The sequence below is a fragment of the Polyodon spathula genome, chromosome 25 (genome assembly GCF_017654505.1).
Source record: "Polyodon spathula isolate WHYD16114869_AA chromosome 25, ASM1765450v1, whole genome shotgun sequence".
Lineage (NCBI taxonomy): Eukaryota > Metazoa > Chordata > Actinopteri > Acipenseriformes > Polyodontidae > Polyodon > Polyodon spathula.
The window spans coordinates 22,303,125-22,314,503 of record NC_054558.1 but is presented as its reverse complement, the minus strand read 5'-3'; the positions used below and the strand labels follow the sequence as shown (position 1 = coordinate 22,314,503).

The 11,379-nt window shown below is 42.4% G+C and overlaps 1 protein-coding gene across 1 annotated transcript; it reads left to right on the top strand.

The window, feature by feature from the left end:
* Positions 1-33: 33 nt before the first annotated feature.
* Positions 34-7,624, top strand: LOC121299466 (BRI3-binding protein-like). The gene is made up of 4 exons (XM_041227175.1): positions 34-104; positions 606-782; positions 2,260-2,362; positions 2,651-7,624. The coding sequence occupies exons 1-4, from the start codon at positions 102-104 to the stop codon at positions 3,064-3,066; spliced, it is 699 nt and encodes a 232-aa protein (XP_041083109.1). The 5' UTR covers positions 34-101; the 3' UTR covers positions 3,067-7,624.
* Positions 7,625-11,379: the final 3,755 nt, after the last annotated feature.

Sequence of the window (11,379 nt, the reverse complement as noted above, 5' to 3'; positions counted from 1 at the left end):
ACACAGCACTTCCGGGGAGTTACAACTAACCAACCCGGCTTGATATTCGGACACAAAACAGGAGTTCCGCAACGTTTTTAAATAACCAGTAGACTGGCGACATGGTGAGAACACTTTGAACTGCAAACGCAGCACAAACAACTAATGAACGCGAACATAACGCAGGCATCTTCATTTCTTATAAAGTGTGCGCACTGTGAATACTAGTGAATGCTGTCGCTGTTTTATAATGAATTGCATTTACTGACACGGATGCAAGGAACAATGAACGCCAGCTTCTACTGTCTGTAAACCGATGTTGTCAGTTAAGAAATGCTATAACAAATAGACAAATATAACAACAGATTGGGTGACACTTTTGGAGCAGCGGTTGTGAGTCAATGTCTTTAAGAGTGACGCAGAGTAGTAGGTGATGTGGATTGATTTATTGCACAGCTACACCGTGCAGATGACAGGTGGCAGCACAGAGGGCTTTAGCTTCTTAAGCTAGGCGGAAGGTGGTGCATTTCTAGTGGGAGCAGGTTCTTCCGGGGTTAGCATTGTGCACACTCTTGTGTCCTGCTAATTATCGTAACTTGTAACTAATTGATTGTCCATCTTGCCAGACGATGAAGGTCGTGAAGCTGCTGCTGCTGGTCAGCGCCCTGGCGGCGTGCTTGCTCTGCGCGGAGGCGGCGAGAAGCCATCGCAGCTCACAGAACAGTTTTCGGAGGGCGGCGAACGGGGTGTACCAAGCCCTAAGCAACATCTTCGGAGAGGACAATATCCGCGCTCTGCATAAGGTAAACGTGCATCTGTGCGGGGCCGTGAAATAAAGGCAGTAAACACTGCATCGATGACCTGCAAGTATTGCAATGCGGTGTGTTTTAGTTTGCACTTTACGCACGATGCACTGTCAGGAAATGGATACTCACAGAATGCGCGATCAAACGCGTTCCGTTTTGGGGTTTTTTTTTTTTTTTTTTTTTTTTTTTTTTTTTTTTGCATTAAGTTATTTTCATTGTTTGTATTAATTGGCCCTGGCTAGACCAATAAAAAGTATCAATTGTGTGTGTATATATATATATATATATATATATATATATATATATATATATATATATATATGGTAGGGTAAGGGAGTTACTAAGATGTCTCTGTATTCTATTATAAAAGATGGAAGCCACAGAAATAACAACCGTGTCACCAAACAACAGCTGTATTCTGGGAAATAAATGATCCCGACATATAATATGCAGTATATCATTTAGATGATGCTATATGGAACAGTGCACAAAAACACGCCAAAAGGGTCTAAGTAGAGAAAGTTAATCTCTGAGAGTGTGCTAATCCCTGCACATTGCTGCTTTTTATTGTCAGGTGAATTAGTAACACCCCACTGACTTGCACTGCAGCTTTTGCTGGTGCCACTTAGCACGGGCAGCAAATCTGATGGAGAAGTATTCATAAATACTCCTTCAGCTCCCCTAGATGGAATTATACAAAGTTATAATTAGAACTTCTGATTTTCCTGCTACCTGCTAAAACCCCCCAGATAAGAGAACGCTGAAGTGTGTGTATATCCAATACACACAGTGGAAACACTGGAAATGGTTACACAGTTCACGCTGACTTGAACCCTTTCCTGTGAAAAAATACCTGAACAAACAACCTTTACCAGTGCGGCTAGCAATGTCCCTGACTTGTATCTCTTACCGAGTGGCAGCAAATCCCTGCATTCCTATTGGAGGATTATAACAGGCTTGCAAGATTTAAAATGAGATGCTCTTGCTCCTGAGATTTTAAACTATGATACAGCCCATAGTATTTACACGCTTGTGGAATTTAAAATAGAATTGTAAATTGTGGCAGAATGTAAGGAAAAAAAAACATACAAAACCCCCAGAAGAATATGTCTGTGACCAGAAGGATTTCCTTGTGAAAGACAGCAAAGGAAAGAAGGTATAATTGAAGTGTGCGAGCACTGCCGAATTACTACAATGTTGTGACAGAAAAAAACAAAAGTAACTGAAAACAAGTATTTTATACAGTATATAAAAAGTGAAAGCCACATATAACTGGAAAATAGCAAAAAATTAAGCAGTGAAAAATGACACGAATAAACCCCCCCCACAAAATATAGTTCACAAATAACCCCCCCCCCCCCTCCCCCCAAAAAAGTATAGTTCATTGCCAGCCTCGTGGGCTCTCACGGCTCTCGCAGGCTCTTTTGAGAATGAACTCTGAATTTCAAGTCCCTCTCTTGCATGTACTCCTCAGTTCTTCTCGAAGACCACGGAGCGGTTTGTGCACAGTGTGGACGTGCTGCTGGACACCGTCTGGAGAATCTGGTCTGACCTCCTGGACGTCTTGGGGATCGACTGTAAGTTTTGTGGATTGTGCGTGCCCTGTTCCAGGCGGTAGAGGCTTCCTCGCTCCACCTCAGTCCCTGCAGCAGGGGTACCTTGTGTTGAAATCCACTTTAATACATCGTATGAAGGGCGAGCAGCTTGCTCAGTGTTCGTTACGAACCCCACAGACCGGCTCACCAAATCGGGTGCCCACTGGAGAGGTCAATATCCCCACACGCAGATGCTCTCAAAGCTACGATCTTGAAACCTGCCTTAAACGGCGATATAAATTTCAATCTGTGTGTGTTTCTGTATTTCAGCGTCCAACCTGAGCCACTACTTCAGCCCCGCCTCGGTGGCCAGCTCTCCAGCCAGGGCTCTCCTCCTGGTGGCCGCGGTCCTGCTCGCCTACTGGTTCCTGTCCCTCTTCCTGGGCGGCTTCTTCTACCTCCTCCACGTGGCCTTCGGCCGTTTCTTCTGGCTGGTGCGCGTGGCGCTCTTTGCCCTGTCCTGCCTCTACATCCTGCAGAAGTTCGAGGGGGACCCTGAGCGGGCCGTGCTGCCGCTCTGCTTCATCATGGCCATCTACTTCATGACCGGCCCCATGGGCTCATACTGGAGGAAGGGGGGCAGCACCCTGGAGGACAAGATCGACCACCTGGACAGCCAGATCCGCCTGCTCAACATCCGGCTGAGCAGGGTCATCGAGAGCCTGGACCGCTCCAGCGAGCAGTAACAAGGGAGCAGGGCAGGGGTCTCTGCTCCCTCCGGCACCAGCAAGACAAGGGAGCTGGACCCCCGGCCAGAAGCAAAGCCGTGCAGTATTAGTAGTAGTATTATTATTATAATGACGATTAATAGTTATTGTTAAAGACCACATGTGCATGATTCGTAAAGGCTGTAGAATTTAAATTTTTAGGTACAGTAATGTGAAAAAACAGCCTATTTCTTGCAGTAGTATTTCTGTATTGCTTGCACACTTTTCTGATGTTGGATTTTCTATAGACTCCACGAACACTTGCGCGCACAAAATCTGATTAAGTGCCCACCAGTCGTTCCAGCAAAATAGCACCTCTGCTGGGTTTAGAGTCAGAACCTGTCCATAGAAATATCCGCTTCCCTTGTTTCTGACACTAGAACTGGAAGATTAATTGCACATGTCTGAGTTTGGTATTAAAAGGCACAATGTTTTGTAATAGAGGGATTGTAAAAAATGCTCCCCTTGTATTGAAATGTGAGCTGTTCCAGGTTTTACGATGAGCTTATTGAAACTTCGCTCTTGGAATACATGGAAAGGCACAGATGGCTATGCAAGTGTTAGTCTTATTTTCTGTGCCAGTATTACAATGCAGTTGAATGATGTTCTCGCTTAGTTGTGTAGGTCCTTGTCTACTTAGCTACCGAGCCTGAAACTGGCACACTAGTATCTAGAGCCTTCACACCAGCATCTGCCTGCCGTTTGTTAGTTGTATTGAAGCATTTCTGTCAAATCAAACAAGAGAGTCCTAGATAGTGTCTTTTTATTTTAGACGCGTCATGTCATGTGGTCTTTTTAAATAGAGTTTGTACTTGTTTTAAATGTAAAAGAAAAGAATTTTGGGGGATGCTGTCCCCACAACACATTTCTAGTGGTGGGGGTGGGGGGGGGGGGGGGGTCTTTATGATGTCATTGGAGAACAGCTTCCCCCTGGATTAGGTCAAAAAGGAACTTTGTGAAGCCAGATGCAATGCAGCTGAAAATAACCTTGCCTTCTGTTCACAGAGCATTGGTTTTACAGTGTGGGCCTCAATTGAAGGAGCGGTGGGCTCACACATCGCATTATCAAACCCATACATCTCCCAGTGACTAAACTGGAATCCTCCAACTATTTTAAGCTTGACACGTACACTGGATTCCTAACACTGTAGTCTTAAATATTATTTATTGTGACCAATGTGGAAGTTACTGAGAAACGCCAGTCTAAACTGGACTGTCACTGTCCCAGCAGAGCACTGTCTCGAATCAGGAAGAGATATCTCTTTGGGAAGGGATCTTGCAGTCATGTTGAAAGACAGCAGTTGATCTCAGGGAGAAAAAAAATACAAACCTCGGCATATGTTATCATCACTTAACCCTAAATAGATTGCACTCTATTGGGGGGGAACAATATATCTTTAGGGTTCCATGCATGTTAGAATAGGATGTTGCCTTCCAACATGATGCCCGAGTCCCTTACAAGAGCGGATGTGTATCTCCGAGTTGGGCTGTTTGTTTTGTGGTAGTTTAAGTTTAAAATGAGAGGTGAGTGGTCTGTAATTTGATGACCTTGTTGTTTGTGTGTCTGACAGCATGCATCTACTGTATTCTGTTATTTGGGCAGCTATGTTTTGTTCCTTTTAGTGTTTAATTTGTGCAGTCAAGACCCCTTCTACAAGTTTATCAGGGTAGAATGGTAAACATGGTAAAAAATATTAAGAACTGTGTCAAGTCAGGGTAGGCTGTGGTAAACGCATGGCGTAGTCATGGGAGAGAACTGCAGACATGCTGTGATGAACTTTGACATGGGATGTTTTATAGGGGGCATCTTGATGTATATCTGGCATTGCATTGAGATGTGCGTCTTTTTTTACTAATAACCTTCCCATCCACACCAGAGCGGACGGAGCACAGTCACCAGCCTGACCCTCACCCCTAGGGGTGTAGGAGTTGGATCACGTGCAGAGATTCAAAATTCAAATTCCTCAGCGTGGACGGAATTCCATGCTACGTTGGAAAAGTGCACTTGCAAGGGAACCGTAGGTAAGATCCGTTGCTTTTAGAACTGAAACAGCAATCGGTCCCCCTGGCACGTCATAAAACTTGTGAAATGTATGTTCCAAACTCTGAAGCACCGTCGCTGTTCCAGTAATGATGGTGACGATGGCTGTGAAGTTTTGAGCAGGGTCAAAGATTTGTTTGCGTCATGCATTTACAACCCCTTTAAGCACTCGCTGTGCTTGGATGTTTATTTGCATGCCTGTAAGTGTAAGTGCATTCTCGTAGCAGTGGCATCCTCTTGTTTAATTACTGCCATGTAACAAAGCAGTCAGTTGCATCTTTTGTAATCATCTTGAAGACCTAATTAGCTTCGTTTTTAGTTGGGGGAGTGGGAGCTGTTTTTAGTACTCTCTGTATTATCTGTATTGTTTTTTAAAGAAAGAATTTGGATCACCACTTTATGCAGTACTCAGGTTTGACTTGAAGATTACTCTGTACACTGGTAAGATGTGGATCTGAAGTGCTGAAACTATTGAACGCACCCAAGATGCAATCTGTCATGTTTAAACTTCTATTGCTAGTTTCACAGCACCCTGGACTACCTGACTTGAGGTAACATTAATGCCAATTAGGATCTGTGAAACCAGCCTATTGTAAGCTGCCTAAAGGCTGTAGTTCACAAACACTCTTTGCATGGCCATGCTGTATATGTTGTTTACATAATGTTTCATGTTTTAGACACACATTCCATAAATCACGGGATATTGGGGATGTTTATTGATAATTTAGTAACAAACACAAAATAAATAAATATGCTAATCAAGTTTATAATTGAGGTGAGAACTCGAATCCCCAGCTAATGCACTTGTAGCAAACCGGAACTTTAGAACCCAGGTTGAGCTTGTTTAAATGGATTACAGAGCATGGATTCTGGAACCGGAACTTTAGAACCCAGGTTGAGTTTGTTTAAATGGATTACAGAGCATGGATTGTGGAACGGGAACTTTAGAACCCAGGTTGAGTTTGTTTAAATGGATTACAGAGCATGGACTGTGGAACCGGAACTTTAGAACCCAGGTTGAGTTTGTTTAAATGGATTAAAGAGCATGGATTGTGGAACCGGAACTTTAGAACCCAGGTTGAGTTTGTTTAAATGGATTACAGAGCATGGATTGTGGAACCGGAACTTTAGAACCCAGGTTGAGTTTGTTTAAATGGATTACAGAGCATGGATTGTGGAACCGGAACTTTAGAACCCAGGTTGAGTTTGTTTAAATGGATTACAGAGCATGGATTGTGGAACCGGAACTTTAGAACCCAGGTTGAGTTTGTTTAAATGGATTACAGAGCATGGACTGTGGAACCGGAACTTTAGAACCCAGGTTGAGTTTGTTTAAATGGATTACAGAGCATGGATTGTGGAGCAGCTGGTTTAGGATCTAGTGTTGCTGATGTTTGGGTGTTTCTGGTATTAGTGTATTGTTTATTTCCTTTGTCAGAACCATCCAGGGCAGCTTGGCAGAGAGTTTGCTGAGGCATTAAAAGCTGTCTGAGCCACTTCATGACAACCCAAGGTGCGTCGCTCAAACAACAAATTCGGGTTCATTTGACTTCCTGTGTGTTTTCTGTCCCCAGCCACTTAGCAGCACGAGTGACACTAGAAACCTTGCCTGTCTGTGAAACCATCCCAGGCCTTTTGAACAGACAGCATTGGCCTTAAATACTTGCGAGGGTTTGAATTCACAAGTATGCATTTATTAATATGGAAAAGATGTACCAGATAGTATTTATTCATCAATTTCAGCTGCATGGCTAATTTGCATTAGATGCACACACCACAAACAGTATTGCAATGTAGATGTGATGACCCCACCAATGCATTTGTTGACGGCTTCCCTTTCATGCAGCAGCCACTAGTTTATGCACAGATGGACAATGAATGATTTTACACTTTCTCACTCCTGCAATGGGAAAGGTGATGCCAGTAAGAAGCATGCAGATGATCCCCTCCCTTCTTCTTTAACTATACTGTTGTAATGACAGCAGTCAATAAACTGTCAAGTAAATTAGAGAGAGATCTGTGTGGGGCTGCCAATAAGGATTGCTTAACACTGAGTAACCCTGTGTATACTGTTACTGGTGAATTGTTTTATTATGTATTTTGGAGTAGCGTGTATAATGTCTGGATTATTAGTTTGTTTTTTTAGTGCAAGTTGCCTAAATGATACATGTTCTTTATAAACGGGTGATCCTGAAGTTGCAGAGCTACAAACACAAGTTAGCGCAGAGTTTTATCAGACAGTTTCCAGCACAGTTCAGGATGAGAGCGTATCTATTTAATATCATGTTTCTATAATAATCACAATGCCAGTGTACTTGTTTTCGTAGCTCTGAATCATGCACCTGCTGGTGAAGGACATTTCATTTCAATCTGCTCGAAGTCTTTGCTTTCTCTTTCCTCACAGGAGCGCTGATGTTTGGGTGTTTCTGGTATTAGTGTATTGTTTATTTCCTTTGTCAGAACCATCCAGGGCAGCTTGGCAGAGAGTTTGCTGAGGCATTAAAAGCTGTCTGATGTTTGGGTGTTTCTGGTATTAGTGTATTGTTTATTTCCTTTGTCAGAACCATCCAGGGCAGCTTGGCAGAGAGTTTGCTGAGGCATTAAAAGCTGTCTGAGCCACTTCATGACAACCCAAGGTGCGTCGCTCAAACAACAAATTCGGGTTCATTTGACTTCCTGTGTGTTTTCTGTCCCCAGCCACTTAGCAGCACGAGTGACACTAGAAACCTTGCCTGTCTGTGAAACCATCCCAGGCCTTTTGAACAGACAGCATTGGCCTTAAATACTTGCGAGGGTTTGAATTCACAAGTATGCATTTATTAATATGGAAAAGATGTACCAGATAGTATTTATTCATCAATTTCAGCTGCATGGCTAATTTGCATTAGATGCACACACCACAAACAGTATTGCAATGTAGATGTGATGACCCCACCAATGCATTTGTTGACGGCTTCCCTTTCATGCAGCAGCCACTAGTTTATGCACAGATGGACAATGAATGATTTTACACTTTCTCACTCCTGCAATGGGAAAGGTGATGCCAGTAAGAAGCATGCAGATGATCCCCTCCCTTCTTCTTTAACTATACTGTTGTAATGACAGCAGTCAATAAACTGTCAAGTAAATTAGAGAGAGATCTGTGTGGGGCTGCCAATAAGGATTGCTTAACACTGAGTAACCCTGTGTATACTGTTACTGGTGAATTGTTTTATTATGTATTTTGGAGTAGCGTGTATAATGTCTGGATTATTAGTTTGTTTTTTTAGTGCAAGTTGCCTAAATGATACATGTTCTTTATAAACGGGTGATCCTGAAGTTGCAGAGCTACAAACACAAGTTAGCGCAGAGTTTTATCAGACAGTTTCCAGCACAGTTCAGGATGAGAGCGTATCTATTTAATATCATGTTTCTATAATAATCACAATGCCAGTGTACTTGTTTTCGTAGCTCTGAATCATGCACCTGCTGGTGAAGGACATTTCATTTCAATCTGCTCGAAGTCTTTGCTTTCTCTTTCCTCACAGGAGCGCTGAAATGTGTCTCAACAGTTTTGAAAAGCATCAGTCGATTTTAACTTCTGTTGCTTCTTTTTTATGGTAATTTGATGCTTTATATATATTGTTATATATTATATATATATATATATATATATATATATATATATATATATATATATATATATATATATATATATATATATATATATAATGTGTGTATGTATACTTTTGTGTAACTTGAGTGATTTTGTTTGTATCTGTGCAGGTGCAGTTCTTGTTATTTGTAGTGGATGTGCACAGTTACTTCAAGACTTTGTTGTACAATAAAGCTGAAAGGTCCAGAGTACAAAATAAATGCATTTTATTGTCATTACTGGTCATCAGTATTTCAATTTGAGGATGTTTCTTTTTACTTGATATTCATGCACAATGCTATTTGGTTTAACAAAGAATAAAAACAAAATACACATTCTGTTACAAGGTAATAAGTCGGCACCTATAAGGAGGTATTCTTAAAATTTATATTTATTCTTAGGCTGTATTTTGAAAGTAAGTTAGTAAGAAACACCTTAGTAAGTAAAACATATTTGATTCAAGTTTTGTAGTGATAACAGCAGGACTTTGGTTGATCTAGCCCGTGTTCGTTCTCTCTCTCTCATATAATTATGGCAGGTAACTAGAAATTAACTCGGGTGAAGTGCCTTAACAACAGTGTTTTCCATTTAAAAACAAGCCACATTTGAGTTCATTGCCATTTAGAATGACTGCAAGCATCATACACAGGTAAGGGGGAGTAAGCAACTAAGAAAATTAAATCTGGGGGCTCGCATTGCATTAATGCCATTTTGAAACGTAAATATTAGAAACGAATGCGTAATGTATGAGACAGTTGAGCAGAAAGGCAGAATTTCCTAAATGCATTAATGTGATTGATTCAGAAGGCTAAGCGAGGTTAAGGAACGGGTGCCCTCAGAACCTTTCCCATTTCTCCAATAGATTGCACATGCAAGTCCCAAAGGATGGCAAAACAGTGACTCTGCCGGAATCAGCCAGTCAGCAAACAGGGCACGTCATCGCGCTTTCACAACGCTGATAGCATTTGGATTTGTAAGACAAACTGTCTGCAAAGGGGCAACGTCTGGATTTGCAGACACGATGCTGTTGTTTGTAAAGTAAATATTTCAGTGAACTTGCTCAAAGAATGAGCGAAAAGGAATTGAAATATCTACAGCAGTGGGGACTGATGGGTAGTGATGTAATATAATCGCTAGATTAGAAATGTGAAGGCCAGGTTTTTCACAGCTCTTTGCTTCCATGTTAGTTGTTAAGGAATCAGCTTGGAAAGGTGTTAAGCTTTGCACAATCTGAATGAAGCAGGGCATGCAAGCCAAAAATGAACCACATTTACTGTGGCTTCGGGGCTTCATAGTGAGGCCCTTCACCTTGTACAGTATGTGTTGGCAGCCTTTTGAGGTTGTGAGTCTTGATGACGTTGGATTTACGAGTAAGGACAGCCGTTTCACCCCAAACCCCTGATTCTGATTGTTCCAGGTGAGACCCCTTCAAAGCGGCTTTGCACTGACGTGACGCGCTTATTGAAAAGAATGCCCTTTACTTATATAGATGCATGTAGATCCGTCACCAGTTATCATCTGAGTGGACCTCAGAATGTGCCAATAGTTCTGCTTGCATGACGCATTACTCGATGGCTGCTTTGGCACTAATCTAAGATCACCGAATGTTACCTCAGCTAGTCATCCGTGCCAGCCACTCAAAATACAGACTGCCACTCTGTTGCAACGCCCGGTGAGCTTTGGCTGGGCGAGACTCGCTTTCACAATGCTTGCACGGGGATTTCACAGCAGACTCGCATATGTGAGATCCACGTTTGATATGACAACAGGTACTGGCTCAACGTATTGTTTTTTATTGTGATACTGTATTCCTATTTCATTTGATGCACTCCTCGTTTATTTTTGTAGTGCCTCTTTACGACTTTTTAATTCAAGTGTGCAGACTTCCCGTGTAAGCTTCTGATTGCATGACTCGCACACTCTTCTGATTTGAGCAGCTGCGCAGGAACAAGGACCGCCCATTCGATTGCAGTAGTATCTCGTAATTGGGCACACCCCTAAAGTCTAGCCAATTCTTTTACTCTGATTGGTCACGCCTCCCCTTTGATTATTAGAACAATTGGTTAATACAACACACCGGACAGCATCTATTCTTTTTTTTATTGGCCGAGCTAGATTTTGTGCCTCCTTCGCCCCACCCCAAGGGAGAGGACTCTCAGCTGATGTGGAACCAGGCTTGTGTCATCCAATCATATCAGTGCATGAGTGTGGCGCGCTGCTGATCGCTATCACTCCGCTCCTCGTGTGACAAGGCTGGCTATAATTAAGATCATTCTGTAAAATTATTATCAGCAATACTGGCAGTCTGTTACAATACATACTGCACACCTCATAATGTTATTTTCCGTTATGGTGACGTTCAAATACCATGTCAGCTTATTATAGAAATATCTTTTGATCTATCTATCTATCTATCTTCCCAGTCGTTTATCTCGTTTTATTTGAAGTAAAACTTACCATGCTTTTAGTTAAACGCTCACTATATAAACTCCCTGCAAGACATTTTAGAAAAAGGAAAGCGGTCTATTTCTCAATGGGGAGGGACGCAGAGGCAGCGCCTGCCCGCGGTGGTTCTGCGCTCTGAAAGAGGGGCGGGGCAGGGCGGGGGAGGGGGCGG